Below are 22,512 nucleotides of genomic sequence, written 5' to 3'. Positions count from 1 at the left end.
GCCGAGAAGGCCGGATCACGAGGTCAGGAGATCGAGACCACGGTGAAACCCCGTCTCTACTAAAAAATACAAAAAATTAGCCGGGCGTGGTGGCGGGCGCCTGTAGTCCCAGCTACTCGGAGAGGCTGAGGCAGGAGAATGGCGTGAACCCGGGAGGCGGAGCTTGCAGTGAGCCGAGATTGCGCCACTGCACTCCAGCCTCGGTGACAGAGCGAGACTCCGTCTCAAAAAAAAAAAAAGAAAGAGCATCGGACGAGGAATCGTAAAATCTTAATCTCTCTAATGTCGTGGCTGCGACTCCTCGGTATTCATGTGGGAAAATACTGATTTGTCTGGTAATGTTATTGAAGAGAAAGCGAGAGAATGGTTGGGCAGCGTTACCCAAATATTCGTTATTTTTATAGTTTTAAAGGCCTTATACTATTATTAAGGAAATGTATTTCTGGTCAGGTCTGACAGTACAGAAACGCAGACCTGCTACTCTCACCAGGGGCTGAACTAACAGAACAAAAAAAGATAGATGTATCACAGTGGTGGGATCATGGAGGGGGCAGTTTTTCAACTGGATAAAAAGATGTTGAAGTGCTTAAAGAAGAATAAATATGTGAAAGTAGCCAGGAAAATTCTAAAATTAATGGTAATAAGGGAGATTAGCTCTCCACAGAACCACCAGATGTTATAACATAAAGGTATAGCAATTAAACTAGCATAGAAGATGGGTGCAGCAGTGTGGGCCCGTAGTCCTGGCTACGTGGTAGACTGAGGCGGGAGGATCCCTTGAGCCCAGGAGTCAGAGACCAGCATGGGTATCAAAGGGAAACCCTGTCTCTGAAAATAAATAAATAAATTTAAAAAAAAAGTTTGGAACTCAGCAGGAGCTTACAGGCAGATAAAATATATTAGAACTCAGAATAAGAGCCAGTTATATGTAGGGATTTATTATATAGGCAAGGTGGTACTGTATTTCAAATCAGCATTGAAAAGATGAATTGGAGTCAGGCAGCTTTTTTAGTAATTTAGAAAATAATTAAACCAGTCCAGCGAGGTGGTTCACACCTGTAATCCCAGAACTTTGGGAGGCCAAAGCGGGTGGATCACTTGAGGTCAGGAGTTCCAGACCAGCCTGGCCAACCTGGTGAAAAACTGTCTCTACTATGGCGCGTGCCTGTAATCCCAGCTATGGGGAGGCTGAGGCAGAAGAATTGCTTGAACCCGGGAGGCGGAGGTTGCAGCGAGCCGAGATTGCGCCACTGCACTCCAGCCTAGGTGACAGAGCGAGACTATGCCTTGAAAAAGAAGGAAAAAAAAAAAAAAAGGAATGAAGCCCATTTTGAGCACCACAATAATTTCCAAATGGACTAAAATTTAAATGTTAAAAAATTACATCACCAATTTAGCCGGGTGAGTTGGGCGCCTGTAGTCCCAGCCACTTGGGAGGCTGAGGCACGAGAATCTCTTGAACCTGGAAAGCGGAGGTTGTGGTGAGGCGAGATCGTGCCACTGCACTCCAGCTTAGGCCACAGAGCAGACTCTGTCTCAAAAAAAAAAAAAAAAAAAAATAGAAATTACATCGCAAAGTACTGAAAGAAAGCATTGTTGAATTTATTTATAATCTTAGAATGACAAAAACTATTCTAAATGTTTCATGTCATCCAGAAGCCAGAAAGGAAAAGATTAATACTTTTAACTCTGTAAAATTTAAAATCTATATGGCCTGCAAAATTCAACCAAACCAAAAAAACTACCAGAAGCCAAATAAGCTTATGAAAATATTTGTTTAATGATCAATTAGAAAATTATGAAACCCGACCGGGTGCAGTGGCTCATGCCTGTAAACCAGCACTTTGGGAGGTTGAGGTAGGAGGATCACTTGAGGCCAGGAGTTCAAGGGCAACATAGCGAGACCTTGCTTCTACAAAAAATTTAAAAATTAGCTGGACACTGGTGCCCGCCTGTAGTCCCAGCTACCCGGGAGGCTGAGGTGGGATGATTGCTTGAGCCCGGGAGGTCAAGGCTACAGTGAGTCGTGATTGCACCACTGCACTCCCAGCCTGGGTCACAGAGTGGGACTTTTATCACAAATAATAATAAGAAGAATAAGTTTTTATTTTTTTATTTTATTTTATTTTATTTTTTTTTGAGACGGAGCCTCGCTCTGTCGCCCAGGCTGGAGTGCAGTGGCGCAATCTCGGCTCACTGCAAGCTCCGCCTCCCGGGTTCACGCCATTCTCCTGCCTCAGCCTCTTCGAGTAGCTGGGACTACAGGCGCCCGCCACCACGCCCGGCTAATTTTTTGTATTTTTAGTAGAGACAGGGTTTCACCGTGGTCTCGATCTCCTGACCTCGTGATCCGCCCGCCTTGGCCTCCCAAGGTGCTGGGATTACAAGCGTGAGCCACCACGCCCGGCCGAATAAGTTTTTAAAAAGAAAAATTTAAAGAGAAAAATGATCAGAGTACCTGGACAAGGAAATCAGAAGAAATACAAGTGGCAGAAATCTATAGCAAGAGACCACTATCTCACTAACTTCAAAGTGGAAATTAAAACAGTAATGAGGGGGGTTTTTTGGCCCTTTTTTTGGCAAAGATGACAAAGACTGGAAATAGGATTGTGTGGAAACAGAAGTGTGTTAGTGGAAGTATAAATGAGTATAATTTTTTGGAGGGCAATTTGGAAATAATTTCCTCAGCCATTCAATAGGTAAGAATCTACAGATATGCAAAGTGCAGAAAAACATGTTTAACATTGATGTTTTTAGTATTGTTTTAGAAAATATTTGATAAAAGATGTCAATCAGTATATGACTGGTTAAATAAATTATGGTAGATCCATAAAATGAATACTGTGCAGCTGTTTTTGTTGTTGTTGTTATTGTTTAAAGACAGCCTCTTGCTGTGTTCTCCAGGCTGGAGTGCAGAGTGGCGTGATTGTGGCTCACTGCAGCCTCAACCTCCTGGGCTCAAGCAATCCTCTCACCTCAGCCTCCCGAATAGGTGGGACTACAGATATGTGCCACCACGCCCTGCTGATTTTTTTTGTAAAGATGTGGTTTTATCATGTTATCTAGGCTGGTCTGGAACTGCTGAGCTCAAGCGATCCTCCCACCTCAGCCTCCCAAAGTGCTGGAATTACAGGGTGAGCCACTGTACCCAGCCCTGTGTAGCTGTTTAAAAGAATATGATAGATCCATGTGTACTGACAAAGAAAGATGTCAAATATACAAGGTTAGGTGAAACAGGTGTTTCAGAATAACGCATATGGTAAGATCCTATTTCATAAAATAAAACTGTAAGTTAATATATGTATGAAAAGAATCTAGAGCTGGGTGCAGTGGCTCAAGCCTGTAATCCCAGCACTTTGGGAGGCCAAGGCAGGTGGATCATGAGGTCAGGAGTTCGAGACCAGCCTGACGAACTTGGTGAAACCCCGTCTCTACTAAAAATACAAAAATTAGCTGGGCATGGTGACACGTGCCTGTAATCCTGGCAACTCAGGAGGCTGAGGCAGGAGAATTGCTTGAACCCAGGAGATGGAGGTTGCAGTGAGCCGAGATCACGCCATTGCACTCCAGCCTGGGAGACAGAGCAAGACTAGGTCTCAAAAAAAGGAAAAGAAAAGAAAAATAGAATCTAGAAGACAATACCCCACGCTTAACAGTAGTTAGCAGTGATGAGTCAGGTTGGAAACATGGTCTTGGGACACAAGAGCAGGGTGATGGCAGGGCAGGGCCATAGGTGTAGGCTGTTGGCAGGATCTGGGCAAGAGGCAGAAAGCAAAAGCAGGTAGGGGAGGGCTGGGTTGGTTTTGGTCTTAGGTTTCTGTGCTATGCATTTCACTCTCAACCTTTGAGAATTGTAGGAGTTTCCTAGATAGATTTCAGTTGTATACCCTTTCTTGATAAATTAGTAGTAGAAGGCAACTATTTATTACTTTTAGGGTCTTTGGAATTGATTTTCTGATCGCATCTTTCTTTCTTAAGGTAACCATGGAGAAAGAGCTGCGGAGCACCATTCTTTTCAATGCCTACAAAAAGGAGCTATTTACCACCAACAATGGCTATAAATCCATGCAGAAGAAACTTCGGAGTAATTGGAAGATTCAGAGGTGACTGACCATGTATATTGTTTTCCCTTCTAAATGATATTGTCCTGCTGATAAAGCTGAGAAGTCTTTATTTTCTTATGTAACATAGATTGTTTAGGTGGGAAAAGCTCAATTTAAAGGTTATTCAGAATTAGGTCTGGCACGGTGGCTCACGCCTGTAATCCCAGCACTTTGGGAGGCTGAGGTGGGCAGATCACGAGGTCAAGAGATCAAGACTGGCCGGCACGGTGGGTGGCTGACACCTGTAATCCCAGCGCTTTGGGAGGCCAAGGCGGGTGGATCATGAGGTCAGGGGTTCGAGACAAGCCTGGACAAGATGGTGAAACCCCATCTCTATTAAAAATTTAAAAAAAATTAGCCAGGCATGGTGGCGGGCGCCTGTAATCCCAGCTCCTCGGGAGGCTGAAGCAGAGAATTGCTTGAACCTGGGAGGTGGAGGTTGCAGTGAGCTGAGATTGTGCCACTGTGCTCCAGCCTGGATAACAGAGTGAGACTCTGTCTCAAAAAAAAAAAAAAAGATCAAGACCATCCTGGCCAACATGGTGAAACCCCATCTCTACTAAAAATACAAAAATTAGCTGGGTGTGATGGTGCGTGCCTATAGTCCCAGCTACTCGGGAGGCTGAGGCAGGAGAATCGCTTAAACCCAGGAGGTGGAGGTTATAGTAAGCCAAGATCACGCCACTGCGCTCCAGCTTGGCAACAGAGCGAGACTCTGTCTAAAAAAATAAAAATAAATTATTCAGAATTAAATAAATTTTTCTTAAAACATCTCTTGGGCAGGACGCGGTGGCTCATGCCTGTAATCCCAGCACTTTGGGAGGCTGAAGCAGGCAGATCACTTGAGGTCAAGAGTTGGAGACCAGCCTGGCCCACAAAACCTCATCTCTACTGAAAATACAAAAATTAGCCAGGCATCATAGTGCATGCCTATAATCCCAGCTACTAAGGAGGCTGAGGCACAAGAGTCCCTTGAACCCAGGAAGTGAATGCCTGCAGTGAGCCGAGATCATGCCACTGCACTCCAGCCTGGGCAACAGAGGGAGACTCTGTGGAAAACAAAAACCAAAAAAAATTTCTTTCGAAATGAGCAATTAGGATATTATTAAAGCAGCATATTATTAAGTTGTCTTCCAAATCACAAACCAAAAAGTTATTTTAATTATACACATATAGCTTTTTAAGGTGTTAGAGGCTTTCTTCATCTTTTGACTCAGGTCAATACTAGGGAAAGGAAACATGAGAATTAAATGAGAATAACTTTGTGTATGTGTATGTTTTTCTTAATAGGTGAGGATATGTAATCATACAAGCTAATGGTAGGGCTGATTGCATTAGTAGTTGAGGACTTCCTTATGCTTTAGCATGGCTTGATTTGAACACCTTGACTTACTGGAAGTATTTGAACAGAGGCCAGATGACTCTGGGGCAGGCCTGTAGAGGGAATTCTTACTTTGGGAGAGAGACTGGACCAGTTACGTCTAAGTCCCTTTGTCTCTGAGCCTCTGTGGCCTCTGCTTCCAAATAGTTGAGAGACTAAAATAATACATAAATTGATTTAAATTATGGACCTCATATTTGCTTTTAAAATTGTATTTCTAGCTTAAAAGATGAAATCACATCCGAGAAGTTAAATGGAGTGAAACTGTGGATTACAGCTGGGCCAAGGGAAAAATTTACTGCAGCTGAGGTAAGAAATATCCACTAAAGAAGGAATATGGTGAAATGATTAGGAGTCTGGGCTTTGAAATACCGGATTTGAATCCCCCTTCACCAATTAACTGTGTGGCCTTAAGGTAGTCACTTCATCTCTCTTTTCATCATGGAGTTGTGATGATTAACTGAGATACTCCATGTAAAGCACCAAACACATAGTATGGGCCTATTAAATATTAGCCACACTTCTTTTTTTTTTTTTGAGACAGAGTCTTGCTCTGTCGCTGAGGCTGGAGTGCAGTGGCACAATCTCGGCTCACTGCAACCTCCGCCTCCCGGGTTCAAGCAATTCTCCTTGCCTCAGCCTCCTGAGTAGCTGGGACTACAGGTGCCCACCACCACGCCCAGCTAATTTTTGTATTTTTAGTGGAGATGGGCTTTCACCATATTGGCCAGGCTGGTCTCAAACTCCTCACCTTGTGATCTGCCTACCTCAGCCTCCCAAAGTGCTGGGATTACAGGTGTGAACTACCAAGCCCGGCCACTAGCCACATTTCTTTGCTATATTTTTGCTTTGAAAATAGGAAAATTCCGCTGGGCGCGGTGGCTCACGCCTGTAATCCCAACACTTTGGGAGGCCGAGGCAGGCGGATCACCTGAGGTCAGGAGTTCGAGACCACCCTGACCAACATGGAGAAACCCCGTCTCTACTAAAAATACAAAATTAGCCAGGCGTGGTGGTGCATTCCTGTAATCCCAGCTACTCGAGAGGCTGAGGCAGGAGAATTGCTTGAATCCGGGAGGCGGAGGTTGCCGTGAGCCAAGATCGTGCCATCACACTCCAGCCTGGGCAACAAGAGCAAAACTCCATCTCAAAAAAAAAAAAAAAAAAAAAAGACAATAGGATAATTCCATTTAAAATAAAAATGTTTATTATTCTAGTTCATGGAATGGGTAAAGAATGATAAATGTAAGGCCCAGAATACAAATGACAAGTATTGGTGAGAATGGGAAGTTATTGAAACCCTTCCACACTGATGGTGGGAATGTAAAATGATGCAGTCACCATGAAAAACGGTATGGTAGTTCCTCAAAAATTTAAGCATAAAATTGCCATATGATGGTTGTGTGCGGTGGCCCACGCCTGTAATCCCAGCACTTTGGGAGGCTGAGAAGGGCGGATCACTTGAGGTCAGGAGTTCGAGACTAGCCTGGCCAACATGGTGAAACCTCGTCTCTACTAAAAATACAAATATTAGCCAGGCGTGATGGTGTGCGCCTGTAATCCCAACTACTTGGGAGGCTGAGGCAGGAGAACACTTGACCCTGGGAGGTGGAGTTGCAGTGAGCAGAGATCGGGCCACTGCACTCCAGCCTGGGCAACAGAGCAAGACTCTATTTCAAAAACAAACAAACAAACAAAAAAAAACTGCCATATAATCTAGCAATTCCACTTCTGGGTATATGCCCAAAAGAATGGAAAACCGGATCTCAAAGAGATAGTTGCCCACCTATCTTCTTAGCAGTACTATTCACAATCGCCAAAAGGTGGAAATAGCCCAAGTATCCATCGGCAAATGAATAGATAAGATATGGTATATACCTACAATGGAATATTATTCAGTCTTAAATAGGAAGGTAATTCTGATACATGCTACACATGGATGAATCTTGCGGACATTATGCCAAATGAAAATAAGGCAGACACAAAAAGACAAATACTGTATGATTTCACTTATGCAAGCATGCGGTACGTAGAGTAGTCGAATTCGTAGAGATGGAAAATAGAAGGGTGGTGGTTGCCAGGGCCTGGGGGAAGTGGGGAATGGAGAGTTGCTGTTTAATAGGTATAGAGTTTCAGTTTTGCAAGATGAAAACAGTTCTGCAGATTGGTTGCCCAACAGTGTGAGTATATTTAATAGTGCTGAACTAGGCCAGGCACGGTGGCTCACACCTGTAATCCCAGCACTTTGGGAGGCTGAGGCAGGTGGATCACTTGAGGCTAGGGGTTTGAGACCAGCCTGGCCAACATGGTGAAACCTCGTCTCTACCAAAAATACAAAATTTAGCCAGTCGTGGTGGCACACGCTTGTACTCCCAGCTACTTAAGAGGTGGATGCGGCAGAATTGCTTGAACCTGGGAGGTGGAGGTTGCAGTGAGCCAAGATTGCGCCACTGCCCTCCAGCCTGGCGACAGAGACCCTGTCTGAAAAGAAAAAACAAATAAAAAAAAAACTGATGAACTATGTACTTCAGAATGGTTAAGATGGTAAATTTAGGAAAAGTTAGGTGTGTTTTTTCACAATCAATAAAACAAAAAACCCTGAACATAGAAAGAGCCATTTTACAGAGAATGGGAAGTATCTTTGTGCTCAGAGAGAATATGGGGAGTAGGGAGGTTGAGGCAGGGCACGGCCAATGTGGTCCTTAGATTGAGGCAGGCCAAGGTCTCCTGCTGTTACTCTGGGTGGTGCCATGGGGAAGAGGTCCACTGGGGAGCATTTCTAGTGTCCTTTGTTTCTCAATTTGATTGCAAGGTGACCTTCCCCGCTGGGAATGGCATGGAGAGAGACATGATTGTTTGATCAGGTTAATTGACAGAAGGAGTAGGAATTACCACTGGGAATGTGGAGGTAACCAGCAACTCCTACCCACTGAGACCCTGAGGGAAATGTACACCTAGAGGGCAGTGGCCTGCAGAGCAACACTCTATTACTTGTTGGGCTTTGGCTCCGTCTCCCCATCCACCTAGCGAAGCCAGTGAGAGAGTTGGCCTGGTGTTTGCCAGGGACCAACCAGCCTCAGGAACACAGGGGCATCCACAGAGAGGGTCAGAACCTCTTGGGCCTTTTCCCAAGTGGAGATGGGTGCCAGGCCAAGCCTTAGTTTGGGCTTCCAGGGATGGAAGGCTGTCGCATCCAAGAGACACAAGTCCTTCAAGAGGCAAGTTTGATGTAACTTTAGCCTAATAAAACGTCCTCTCTCAGACCAGTCCCTGACACCATGCCTTCTCTTTAGAGTTGGAGTGAGGTGGGAAGAAAAGGGAAAAAAGCTGTTAGCTTTTTTCTAGGAATCAGCATTCCCTTGTGTTACAGTTCTTCCAATGGGCTCATGCTTGTGAGATCACTGCTTTCCTTGTCATTGCTGCTGGCCTCCTGGACTGTTACCCCTGGAGAGCTGTGTGATGCCTTTTTCATGTTGACTTCCAGAAACTTCTGTGACAGGACAGACATCATATGTCTGATATTAGATGCTAGTATCAGGCTAGAAACTAGGCTGAACAGTCTTCCCTTATTTCGACCTCAACTACATTAATGCATCACACTAGCTTTGTGGTGGTATTCAGTTACGACCAGGTAACCACGTGGCTGAGACGAGTATTTTCCAACCCTAACAGACCAGCGTCCACCTATATTACAAATGCCAACTTTGTTACCCTGAATTGAAATGCAAAGATAATTTAACCCACCACCATTAAAAAAGTAAAGCAATATAACTTCCTAACTCTAATGTACAGAAATTAAAGGATGATTTATAAAAGAATATGTGTACTTCAAATTGTAAATGTTTATGCATATATATACTAGAGGAATATACATATTTCAGTTTGTTAATGCTTGGTCATACATACATTCGAACACTTCTTTATGTTTGACATTTTGAAATAAATGTTTAATAAATATGTAGAACTTCCACGAATGGGATAGGTACATAGGCAGACTGGTGGAAGTGATGTATTGGCAATTCAAATCATGAGCCGTGTTGCTGTCGGTGATGTGATTTTTCCAAAATACTAACTCTTGGTAAAGTTCTATTTTTTTTTTTTTGAGACGGAGTCTCGCTCTGTCGCCCAGGCTGCAGTGCAGTGGCGCAATCTCGGCTCACTGCAAGCTCTGCCTCCCAGGTTCACGCCATTCTCCTGCCTCAGCCTCCCGAGTAGCTGGGACTACAGGCACCCGCCACCACGCCTGGCTAATTTTTTGTATTTTTAGTGGAGACGGGGTTTCACTGTTAGCCAGGATAGTCTCGATCTCCTGGCGTTGTGACCCACCCGCCTCGGCCTCCTAAAGTTCTATTAATAAAAAGAGTAAGTATAATTCTTCTCTCAGTTTACATGGTAGTTGGGTACCTGGGAATTCAGTATATGTTAAATCGTGTAAAAAATACTTTGTACATTATTTACATAGAATCTGGGCTGGGCACAGTAGCTTACTCCTGTAATCTCAGGAGTTTGGGAGGCCGAGGTGGGTGGATCACCTGAGGTCAGGAGTTTGAGACCAGCCTGGCCAACATGGTGAAACCTTGTCTCTACTAAAAATACAAAAATTAGCCAGGTGTGGTGGCAGGCGCCTGTAGTCACAACTACTCAGGAGGCTGAGGCAGGAGAATCACTTGAACCCAGGAGGCGAAGTTTGCAGTGAGCCAAAATCAAGCTACTGCAGCATGGGTGACAGAGTGAGACTTCATCTCAAAAAATAAATAAATAAATTGGAGTTAGATTTTAGGCTAAGCTTCTTTTGTTTGTTTGCTTTTTCTTTTTTAAACCTATGTGACTATCTGAGAAGATTTTCAAATGCTGTGGAATAGTTCTTTATTATGTGGGACTGGTCTGAATATTGCAGGACCTTAACTTCCCTGCCCTTCATCCACTAAAATGTCCTTAAACATTAATATTATGGCATTAATATTATGCCATATTAATATTAATATTATGGTGATCCAGAATACATGCTAGATGGTTTAAATGCCTCCACTGAGAGCCACTGGCCTGGATCATCCAGTCTCGATTACAGGAAATATCTCACATTTGCTGTCACACTAACAGTGTGAATGCATTCTAAGCCAATTTCTAAAATTTAAGTCTGCAAAATTAATCTTTCTTCCTGTTTTTGCCATAGAGAAATACAAGAACCTCCAATTTGTACCAAATATCTGTTCTTTTGTTAGAAGGGTTTCACTTACGTGCATAGCTGGAAACTGGGTCATAATTCGTGGAAGCTCCTTCAACTTTTGCCCACCTGTGTTATTGCATACCACGTCCTTCATGTATCTTTTTCTTAAAATGCCAGATGGCCAATAGGACACAGTAGATACCAATACCTACTATATACTCATTGCACTTAGGCAACATGGACAAATCCTGGAACCACATAATCATAAAAACCAAGTCCCAGTAGAATTTCCCAAGCAAAAGCTATGTTCTGAGAATATATATTGCAAACTAGACTTGGCTTGCTATTAGCAGTCATAGAACATAGCTTATATTTAGGGCTGTCTGGCAAGAGGAGTTTGAGAGGAAATCAAAAGGAAGAAAAAGGAAGATGAATTTAGGGAGAGATTCAGTCTGTTGTTCAGGGTCCAGGATCATGCAGTTATAACCCATTTGTTTTGTTTTTCTGTTGTTGTTCCAAAAAATATTTACTAAGGATCTGTTATGTACCTAATTATGTGCCGGGTCCTAGGACTAACGCTAGGGATCAAAGTCAAATAGCACATGATCTCTCTACTCAAGGAACTGATAGTCTAGGGGAAATGAAACAAATGGACCATCTACCAATAATGATCAATGTTCTAAGTTCCACATTTCTACAGAAGAACAGAAAAGAGGCATTGGATTATTGGGTGTAGAGGAAATGGACTTTGAGCTGATTTTTTTTTTTTTTTCTGAGACAGAGTCTTGCTGTGTCGCCAGGCTGGAGTGCATTGGCGCATTCTCGGCTCATTGCAACCTCCACTTCCCAGGTTCAACTGATTCTTCTGCCTCAGCCTGCCAAGTAGTGGGGATTACAGGCGTCCGCCACCATACCTGGCTATTTTTTGTATTTTTAGTAGACACGGGGTTTCACCATGTTGGCCAGGCTGGTCTCAAGCTCCTGACCTCAAGTGATCCACCCGCCTCAGCCTCCCAAATTGTTGGGATTACAGGCGTGAGCCACTGCGCCCCACCTTAATTTTGATTTTGAAATAATTCATTTTTTATTTTGGTTTTTTTTTTGTTGTGTTTCGTTTTTGAGACGGAATCTTGCTCTGTTACCCAGGCTGGAATGCAGTGGTGCAATCTTGGCTCACTGCAACCTCCACCACCTGGGTTCAAGCAATTCCCCTCCCTCAGCCTCCCGAGTAGTTGGGACTACGGGTGCATACCACCACGCCTGGCTAATTTTTGTACTTTTAGTAGAGACGGGGTTTCACCACGTTGGCCAAGTTCCACCATGTTGGAACTCCTAACCTCAGGTGATCCGCCTAGCTTGGCCTCTGAAGATTCATTTGTTTTATACAGTGTGGGGAAGGCAGGGGGAGAGGAAAATTCAGGGAGCGTGCAAGAGCAAGAAGGCCGTGCTGTGGCAAATCTAGTCTGGGCAGTAGTTTCCAAAGTAGGATGCATATGATGAATCAATGGGGTGCCAAAAGGAAATTACGTTTATTATTCATATTTTCATTACCCTTAAAACATTTCCTTTTTGGGAGTTGTTTTAAATTATAAAGTACATATTTTATATAGAGATACATACATATTGAATGTATTTATATACATGTTCAGATTTTTTTCTGCTGGAGTGCTTGATGAAGAAAGTTGAGAAACTGTTTGTCTGGACCACCTACCCCAAATTTTCTCAGGCTAGACCAACAAGATCAACCCTAGATTTTTCTCCCATCCCCAGCTTTGTGAAAACAAGAGAGAGCTTCCAGGAGATAAGCAGAAAACATGCATTTCTCTCTATGGTTTGGTTGGTCAATGACCTTGAACAGAATTCCTCCCAGGTGTGGTATGAAATACCTTCACCCTGATACCCTCTGTGGGCAGTCAAGAGAAGGCATTGTCTAAATCAGTGGTTCTTAAACAGGGGTGATTCTATTGCTTCTTCTCCTGTGGGAACATGTGGCAATCTCAAGAGACATTTTTGGTTGCCAGGGGAAGATAGGTACAACTGGCATCTAGTAGGGGAGACCAGGGGTGCTGCTGAATGGAGAACTGTGCGCTTCCTTTAGTTAAGTCTTTCACTTTTGACTTGCTGTCTAGATAGTCAGCTTTGAAACTGTCAATTTACTTTGAGTATTTTGGAGCTTTATGCTCAAAGACAAGCTTGGAGATCCTACATAGAGAGTACTTTTTATCTTATATACATTTATATGTAAATGCCTTATAGATTTGAAGTATTTATTTTTCATCAAGTTAAGGTCTTATTCACGGTATTTCAGGCAAAAGTCTTTTGAGTATGTTCATAGATTGCTTTTTTCCTTTGTGTAGTTTGAAATCCTGAAGAAATATCTTGACAGCGGTGGAGATGTCCTTGTGATGCTAGGAGAAGGTGGAGAATCCAGATTTGACACCAATATTAACTTTTTACTAGAAGAATATGGAATCATGGTTAATAATGGTAATTAGTATTATTATTTTCAGTAGAGGCAGTAATTTTCTATCTATTATTTGATATCATAGCCCTCTAGGTCCAGTGGCATAATGGAAAAAGCCCTGGGCTGTGTGTGCATGTTTTAATGTTCCATTCTCATCACCAGTCTGAGCCTCCTAGGCTTGGGCTGCTTCCATTTATAAATCGAGATAGATTGGAACCAAGTTCCAGGGTGCCTTTCAGGTCAAAATTGGTATGAGTCTATAATATCAATTTATTTCTAACCTAAAATATACCTCCTTCTCTTTTTCCCTCATAGATGCTGTGGTTAGAAATGTATATCACAAATATTTCCATCCTAAAGAAGCTCTAGTTTCCAGTGGAGTCTTGAACAGGTAAGCATGTGGAAAGCAGAAATATCTTGTCCAGGCGTCATTCCTCACGCCTGTAATCCCAGCACTTTGGGAAGCCAAGGAGGACTGATCATTTGAGGTCAGGAGTTCAAAACCGGCCTGGCCAACATGGTGAAACCCCATCTCCCCGTCTAAAAATACAAAAAAATTAGCCAGGCATTGTGGCAGGCGCCTGTAATCCCAGCTGCTCGTGAGGCTGAGGCAGGAGAATCACTTGAGCCCGGGAAGCAGAGGTTGCATTGAGCTGAGATTGCACCATTGTACTCTGGCCTGGGTGACAGGGCGAAACTTTGTCTCAAAAAAAAAATAAAGCAGAAATATCCTTACACATAACTCTCATTTCTTCTACATGAATCTTCCCTCATCTCTTCTCATACGTTCTTTTCACTGCCCCTTCTTCTTTCTTGCCTTTTTGTTTTATGTTATTATATTTTACTATATTACTACTACTCATTCATCAAATTATTTTTCTTCATCTTTTGAAACTTACTTCACATTCAACTTATTTTTTATTTATATATATATATGTATTTTTTGAGACAGAGTCTTGCTCTGTTGCTCAGGCTGGAATGCAGTGGTGGGAACACAGTTCACTGCAGCCCTGACCTCCCAGGCTTAAGCAATCCTCCCACCTTAGCCTCATACTTACTGTACTAATGAATGCAGTGTGAAATTCTCAAATTTTTTTTGTTTACTAGATTTTAATTTTTCTTCTTCAAGGGAAATTAGCCGAGCTGCAGGAAAGGCTGTGCCTGGGATCGTTGATGAGGAAAGCAGTGGAAACAATGCCCAGTGAGTGTGTTTTCTGATGCCACATGAGGAAGATGTACCATTTTGAAGAGTCTTCTTTTTCAAAATGAAAAGAGCTTTTGTTTCTGGTTACAAAAATAATCAGAATTTGAACAGTTCAAGAGGAAAAAAGTAGAAGCTCTGCACTGTAAGTCCATGCTCCTCCCCCTGAAGGTAGTCTTAATATGGTATTTAGGCCCGGCACGGTGACTCACGCCTGTAATCCCAGCACTTTGGGAGGCCAAGGTGGGTGGCTCACCTGAGGTCAGGAGTTAAGAGATGAGTGTAACCAACATGGCAAAATCTCATCTCTACTAAAAATACAAAAATTAGCCAGGCATGGTGGTGTGCACCTGTAGTCCCAGCTACTCGGGAGGCTAAGACAGGAGAATTGTTTGAACCCCGGAGGCGGAGGTTGCAGTGAGCCAAGATTGCGCCACTGCACTCTAGCCTTGGCAACAGAGCAAGACTCCATCTCAAAAAAAATAGTATAATATTTAGATTTCTAGGTTTTTTTTCCATATATAAAGTTATAGGTAAGTACCTCTTCCTTTTTAATGACTGGATTAAATTGGATATATCCCAATTTATCTAACCAACTCCCTATTATTGGACATTTAAGTAGTTTATAATGTTTTTCTTTAATAATACCACCTAATGTTTGTCAAGCATTGACTGTGTGACAGGCATATATTACCTCATTTAATCATTACAACTCTGGAAATTTAGAGATGAGATACAGAGACGTAATTGCCCAAATGCACATGAATACTCTGTGTCAAAACTTAGATGCAAACATAGGCAGTCTATTCTAGAGCCTGCACTCTTAACTTCTGTTCCGTATTGTTGTTATAAACAATTTTATAGCTGGGTGTGGTAGCTCACTCCTGTAATCGCAGCACTTTGGGAGGCCAAGGCGAGTGGATCACCTGAGGTCAGGAGTTTGAAACCAGCCTGGCTAACATGGCGAAACCCTGTCTCTACTAAAAATAGAAAATTTAGCTGGGCATGGTAATGGGCGCCTATAATCCCAGCTACTTGGGAGGCCGAGGCAGGAGAATCACTTGAACCTGGGAGGCAGAGGTTGCAGTGAGCTGCCATCACACCATTGCATTCTAGCCTGGGGGACAGAGGGAGACTTCGTCTAAAAAAAAAAAAAAAAATTATATTTGTCATTATAGACAATAAAGCACAAATGAACTTTTTGTTGTTGTTGTTGTTGAGATGGAGTCTCACTCTGTCACCCAGGCTGGAGTGCAGTGGCACGATCTCAGCTCACTGCAACCTCCACCTCCCAGGTTCAAGTGGTTCTCCTGCCTCACCCTCCCATGTAACTGGGATTACAGGCACCCGCCACCACACCCAGTTAATGTCTGTATTTTTAGTAGAGGTGGGGTTTCACCATGTTGGTCAGGCTGATCTTGAACTCCTGACCTCAGGTGATCACCTGCCTCGGCCTCCCAAAGTGCTGGGATAAGTGAACATCTTTGTATGTACAGTTTTGTGCACTTATGGTAGTATTTTTTAGGGTAAATTTCTCAGCATTGAAATTTCTGGGTCAGAGGTCTTCCAACAGATGGGTTACCAAATGTAATGTATTACCAGATGTCTCTCAGGGAGGTGGTACCACTTACAGTCCCTATGAGCACACCCCTTTTTCCTCTCTTGCCAGCATGGAGTATTCTAGTAAACATGGTATCTCTTTCTTTTAATTTGCATTTTTTAAAATTATTAGTGCATAGGATGACCTTTAAAGTCTATTGGCTGATTGTATTTCTTCTGTGAATTTCATGTTCACTGCTTTTTGGCCATTTTTCTATTGATGGTTTGTCTTTTCGCATTCATTTATAATACCTCTGTACTTTGAAATATTTTACCCAATAAAAATTGACATTTTTATGTAGTTATAGCATGTTACAAAGTTTTAGTAGTGAAAATAATGTGGTCCGGGTACTGTGGCTCACCCCTATAATCCCAACATTTTGGGAGGCTGAGGCAGTCAGATCACTTGAGCTCAGGAGTTCAAGATCAGCTTGGACAACATGGCGAAACCCTGTCTTTACAAAAAAATACAAAAATTTAGCCAGGCGTTGGTGGCTCGCACCTGTATTCCCAGCTACGCAGGAGACTGAGGCTGGAGAATTGCTTGAGCCCGGGAAGCAGAGGTGGCAGTGAGCCGAGATCACGCCGCTGCACTCCAGCCTGGGTGACAGATGAGACCCCGTCTCAAAAAATATGTAAATACAATGAAATTTAAAAATAAAATAATGTGATTGGTTGTGTGCAGTGGCTCACACCTATAATCCGAGCACTTTGGGAGGTCGAGATGGGCCAATGAGTTGAGGCTAAGAGTTCAAGACCAGTTTGGGCAACATAGCAGGAACCTGTCTCTACAAAAAAAAAAATTTAGCCATATGTGGTGGCACACACCCGTAGGCCCAGCTACTCTGGAGGCTGAGGCAAGAGGATTGCTTGAACCCAGAAGGTTGAGGCTGCAGTGAGCCGTGATCATGCCACTGTACTCCAGCCTGGGTGACAGAGCAAGACTGTCTCAAAAATAAATAAATAAAATAAAATGTGGTCATAATACAGAAATAGTTTTAAAAAAATAAATAATACAGATTAAAATTAGACCAAAAACATATTTGGAGGGTGGGGGTTATTTGTGTATAGTAAAAGTGGCATTTCAAATATTAGAGATGGATGGCATAATTCTGGGTAACCATTTGAAGAAATAGTTTCATTTTCATGCCACACCCCAAAATGTATTCTGGATAGGCTAAAATTTTTAATATTAAAAATGAAAGCATATGCCGGACGTGGTGGCTAATGCCTGTAATCCCAACACTTGGGAAGCCGAGGTGGGCAGATCACCTGAGATCAGGCGTTCGAGACCAGCCTGACCAACATGGTGAAACCCCATCTCTATAAAAAAAAACAAAATTAGCCAGGGATGGTGGCAGGCACCTGTAATCTCAGCTACTCAGGAAGCTGAGACAGCAGAATCACTTGAACCTGGGAGGTGGAGGTTGCATTGAGCCGAGATCACGCCATTGCACTCCAGCCTGGACAACAAGAGTGAAACTCCGTCTCAAAAAAAAAAAAATTAGCCTGTCGTGGTGGTGCATGCCTGTCATCCCAGCTACTCGGGAGGCTGAGGCAGGAGAATTCCTTGAACCCAGGAGGCGGAGGTTGCCGTGAGCCAAAATCGTACCACTGCACTCCAGCCTGGGCAACAGAGCAAGACTCCGTCTCAAAAAAAGGAAAGAAAAGGGCCGGGCGCGGTGGCTCACGCCTGTAATCCCAGCACTTTGGGAGGCCGAGGTGGGCGGATCACCAGGTCAGGAGATCGAGACCATCCTGGCTAACATGGTCAAACCCCGTCTCTACTAAAAATACAAAAAATAAGCTGGGCGTGGCGGCAGGCGCCTGTAGTCCCAGCTACTCGGGAAGCTGAGGCAGGAGAATGGCGTGAACCTGGGAGGCGGAGCTTGCAGTGAGCCGAGATCGCGCCACTGCACTCCAGCCTGGGCGACAGAGCCAGACTCCGTCTTAAAAAAAAAAAAAAAGAAACCCCGTCTCTACTAAAAATACAAAAGATTAGCCAGGCGAGGTGGCAGGCGCCTGTAGTCCCAGCTACGCGGGAGGCTGAGGCAGGAGAATGGCGTGAACCCCGGGGGGCGGAGCCTGCAGTGAGCCGACATCGCGCCTCTGCACTCCAGCCTGGGTGAAAGAGCGAGACTCCGTCTCAAAAAAAAAAAAAAAAAAAAAAAAAAAGAAAAGGAAAGAAAAGAAAAGAAAAAGAAAAATAATTTTAAAAGAAAGCATAGAAGTACTTAAAGAAGCCCAGGTACGATGGCTCATGCCTGTAATCCGAGCACTTTGGGAGACTGAGGCAGGCAGATCACCTGAGGTTAAGAGTTCAAGACCAGCCTGGCCAACCCCCATCTCTACTAAAAAATGCAAAACTTAGCCAGACATGGTGGCACAAGCCTGTAATCTTAGCTACTCGGGAGGCTGAGGCAGGAGAATCACTTGAACCTGGGAGGCGGATGTTGCAATGAGCCGAGATTGCACCACTGCACTCCAGCCTGGGCGACAGAGGGAGACACCAACGCAAAAAAAAAGTACTTAAAAAAATATAGGTGAATATTTTAAATTATTGGAGTAGGGAAGACCTTTCTTAGTAGAAACCAAAGTAAAGTCATAAGGGGGAATATGCATAGCAATATAATTCACAGAGTTAATATTTTTGACTGTCAAGAATCAATCTAGGCTGGGCACGGTGACTCACGCCTGTAATCCCAGCACTTTGGGAGGCCGAGGCAGGTGGATCACGAGGTCAGGAGATCAAGACCGTCCTGGTTAACACGGTGAAACCCTGTCTCTACTAAAAATAAAACAAAACAAAATTAGCCAGACATGGTGGCGGGCACCTGTAGTCCCAGCTACTCAGGAGGCTGAGGCAGGAGAATGGTGTGAACCCAGGAGGCGGAGCTTGCAGTGAGCCAAGATCGCGCCACTACACTCCAGCCTGGGTGACAGAGCAAGACTCCATCTCAAAAAAAAAAAAAAAAAAAAAAAATCAATGTAATTATTTCACTTTGTGTCAGTTCATCCAATTGGTATAGGTAAAAGAACTGTAGACTTGGAGTTAGAAGGAATTATTAGAAGTTCCTGATTCCCTCTCTTACTTGCCAAGGGTGACCCAAGGCATAGTAACTGTTAGCATCTGTTTCCCTATCTGTGTAATGGGGACAATGTTAACCTTAAAAAATTGTTGGAAAATTTCAGTAAGGTGATATTTGTGAAAGTGCTTTGTAAAGTTTAAAGCATAGTGCCCTACCTGTTGTTGTATTATGACTTTGTAATTAATTATAGTGAAGGGAGTATGTCTAGTTGTTCCTTTCCTGGATTATCCAGGAAACACAGCTTCCTGGTAGGCTTTGAGATATGGACTAGTCCTGCTTCGTGCCTTGAAGTATCTTTGCCTGTTGGAGTCTCAGATTCTCCTTTATCCTTATTTCCTATTATGTCCCTTCTCCCTTCTCTCACTCTGCCGTAGCCACACTGACTTGGTTTCAGTCCTTAAATAAGTGAAGCTTGTACTCATCTTAGGGACTTTACACAAGCTAGGTGGGTGGATCACCTAGGGTCAGGAGTTTGAGACCAGCCTGACCAACATGGTGAAACCCCATCTCTACTAAAAATACAAAAATTAACCGGGCATGGTGCTGCGCACCTATAATCTCAGCTACTCAGGAGGCTGAGGCAGGGGAATTGCCTGAACCCAGGAGGCAGAGGTTGCAGTAAGCTGAGATCACGCCATTGCACTTCAGCCTGGGTGACAAGAGCAAAACTCCATCTCAAATAATAATAATAATAATAATAGCGGATAGTTTTTATCTTACTACTCAAGTGTCCATTCTCCCTTATGCCTTGAGAATCATCTTCCATTGATTGCATTTGGGGAAAGTGTGGGGGATAGATGTGCATTGATCTCCATATAACTATTTCTCCCACCTACTTTTTCTTCCTCCATGGACAACTGCTTGTTTTCTTCTGCTTCTGGCCCAGAGATCATGGGCTGTAATCCACCTTGCTGGGATACTGCTGGAGTAAGGGTAGAAGGTGGAGTTTGGAGAATGTGGGCCAGGTACCACTTCTCTTTCATGGTATGACAACAAAAGTCATAGGGTAGATGAGACTTTACTGAAGGAATGGGAAAGATTAACACCAGAGGGAGGCCGGGCCCGGTGGTTTATGCTTGTAATTCCAGCACTTTGGGAGGTCAAGGTGGGCGGATTGCCTGAGCTCAGGAGTTCAAGACCAGCTTGGGCAACATGATGAAACCCCGTTTCTACAAAAAATATAAAAATTAGTTGGTGTGGTGGCATGCATCTGTGGTCCCAGCTACTTAGGGCGCTAAGGCAAGAGAATCACTTCAGTCCAGGAGATTGAGGCTGCAGTGAGTCATGTTCATGCCACTGCACTCCAGCCTGGGCAACAAAGTGAGATCCTGTCTTAAAAAATAAAACAAAACGATCAAACAAAAACACTAGAGGGAAATAATTTTAAACTTAAGCTAAAAAGAATTTTTGTGGTCTAAAGAAAAAGGGAAATTAAAGTCTCTATGACGAACTCCTCATGGGTGCTTCCCCTGTACCCCCACCCCAGTTTCTAACCTTATGCTCTGGTGTTGAGATCTGTGTTTCTCTCCATTCTGACAGCACTTCCTTCAAGCTTTGCAGAGTCCCATCTTTGAGTAAAACCTTAGCCCCTCCTAAATGGGTTGGCCTCACCCCAGAATCTGCACCCCACCTTTGCTCCTGTATCCCACACCCTCTCCAGGAGTACGTTGCCCCAGGTCAGACCAATTCACTCTAGATAATCTAAGACAAGTCTTTGTTAGGACAGTGGAGAGTAGAGGAGGGACTCCAAAGCAGATCTGTGTAGAAGTGTCCATTGTAACGTATATTTATGCCTCTGTTCATGTGACATTTAACTGATAACATACCCTTCCAGTGACATACATTAATTCTTAGAGATAGCACTAGCCAAACCTAACGAAGAAGAACGTATTTACCACTAAGATATTATTATGCAAAGCAGCTCGAGTTCAGTTCTTGGATGAGGCCACATCCTCTTCCTCCTCCCTCCATCAGGGGCTACTTTAATTCTCCCAGTTACAGTCATTTACACTTTCCTGTTAATTTACTTTCATGTTTTTTAAAATGCTTTATTAAATGTGTAGCTAGAGTTGTCCCAGTTTTTAAGTTGACAAACCAAAGCTTAGGAAAAATGTTGTGTCTGATAATGAATCAAAGAGTGTTACTCGGCTGAGCACCGTGGCACACACCTGTAATCCCAGCACTTTGGGAGGCCGAGGCGGGCAGATCACTTGAGGCCAGGAGTTCAAGACCAGCCTGGTCAACATGGTAAAACCCTGGCTCTACTAAAAATACAAAAATTAGCTGGGTGTGATAGCAGGCACTGAGGCTGGAGAACAGCTTAAACCTGAGAGGCGGAGGTTGCAGTGAGCCAAGATCGCACCACTGCACTGCAGCCTGGGTGACGGAGTGAGACTGTTTCAAAAAAGAGTGTTACTCTAGAAACATTGAGATTATTTTCAGAATTTTTGTATTCATGTTTTTAAAATTTGAATGTGTTTCTTTAATTTCTTACAGGGCTCTCACCTTTGTGTATCCTTTTGGTGCCACATTGAGTGTCATGAAACCAGCAGTGGCGGTTCTGTCTACAGGTTTTGTCTGCTTCCCACTTAACAGACCCATTCTGGCTTTCTATCACTCAAAGGTACAGCCTTTCTTAGATATGGGTATAGATGTTATTTTTATTGTTGAAATAATAAAAACCACCTTACCGTTTCCAGAAGGCTTTTATATGTTTTCTCATTGGCCTTCCGGCCAGTCCTGCAAAGTAATATTTCAGCTATATACATTTTGCTTATGAGGAAACAGTGGATTGTCCAGTAATTGATGAGGTTAAGGCCTAAACCTAGCTCTTATTATTCTAAACCTGAAGCTTTTCCACTGTAGCATGAGGCTACCTGTATTATAACTTTTTTTTTTTTTTGAGACGGAGTCTCGCTCTGTTGCCCAGGCTGGAATGCAGTGGTGCAATCTTGGCTCACTGCAAGCTCCGCCTCCTGGGCTCACGCCATTCTCCTGCCTCAGCCTCCCGAGTAGCTGGGACTACAGGCGCCCGCCACCACGCCCGGCTAATTTTTTGTATTTTTAGTAGAGACAGGGTTTCACCATGTTAGCCAGGATGATCTCAATCTCCTGACCTCGTGATTCACCCGCCTCGGCCTCCCGAAGTGCTGTATTATAACTTTTAAAATAACTTTTTTTTTTTTATCTCATGGCAGCATATTGATGAAAATAACTTTTAATCCTATCTGTGACTATGGACTGTCACCCTCAGTGTAAAGAGAATACATTCAGGAACAGATGGAGTTAACATATTACACAAAATAGCACAGAATTATGTTGCTGTTAGTTTATCCTAGGAAAATATATCAGAAAACTATTTTTCCAGTTATTATCCTAGAGACCCCATAGAAATGTGGGCACAGCTAGTCCCAGGCAGTGACCCAACATCCCACTGCCATTCTTTTTCTTTTTTTTTTTTTTTTTGAGATGGAGTCTCACTCTGTTGTGCAGGCTGGAGTGCAGTGGC

General features: G+C 43.4%; 1 protein-coding gene across 2 annotated transcripts in view; it reads left to right on the top strand.

Annotated features, from left to right (window-relative positions):
* Positions 1-22,512, top strand: part of IFT52 (intraflagellar transport 52) — a 56,405-nt gene that overhangs the window by 432 nt on the left and 33,461 nt on the right. Inside the window, exons 2-7 of one of the 2 annotated variants that reach the window (XM_030826345.1) lie at positions 3,979-4,103; positions 5,706-5,793; positions 13,009-13,138; positions 13,431-13,506; positions 14,245-14,316; positions 21,501-21,627. In XM_030826345.1, coding sequence (XP_030682205.1) covers positions 3,985-4,103; positions 5,706-5,793; positions 13,009-13,138; positions 13,431-13,506; positions 14,245-14,316; positions 21,501-21,627 — 612 coding nt within the window. In that variant the 5' untranslated portion in view covers positions 3,979-3,984. Of the gene's footprint in view, positions 1-3,978; positions 4,104-5,705; positions 5,794-13,008; positions 13,139-13,430; positions 13,507-14,244; positions 14,462-21,500; positions 21,628-22,512 lie in introns of those variants that run through there. The other variant, XM_030826346.1, reaches the window with a different exon arrangement.

Source organism: Nomascus leucogenys, chromosome 13 (genome assembly GCF_006542625.1).
Source record: "Nomascus leucogenys isolate Asia chromosome 13, Asia_NLE_v1, whole genome shotgun sequence".
Classification (NCBI taxonomy): Eukaryota; Metazoa; Chordata; class Mammalia; order Primates; family Hylobatidae; genus Nomascus; species Nomascus leucogenys.
The sequence above is the reverse complement of the archived record's forward strand: the minus strand, read 5'-3'. Positions and strand labels throughout refer to the sequence as shown.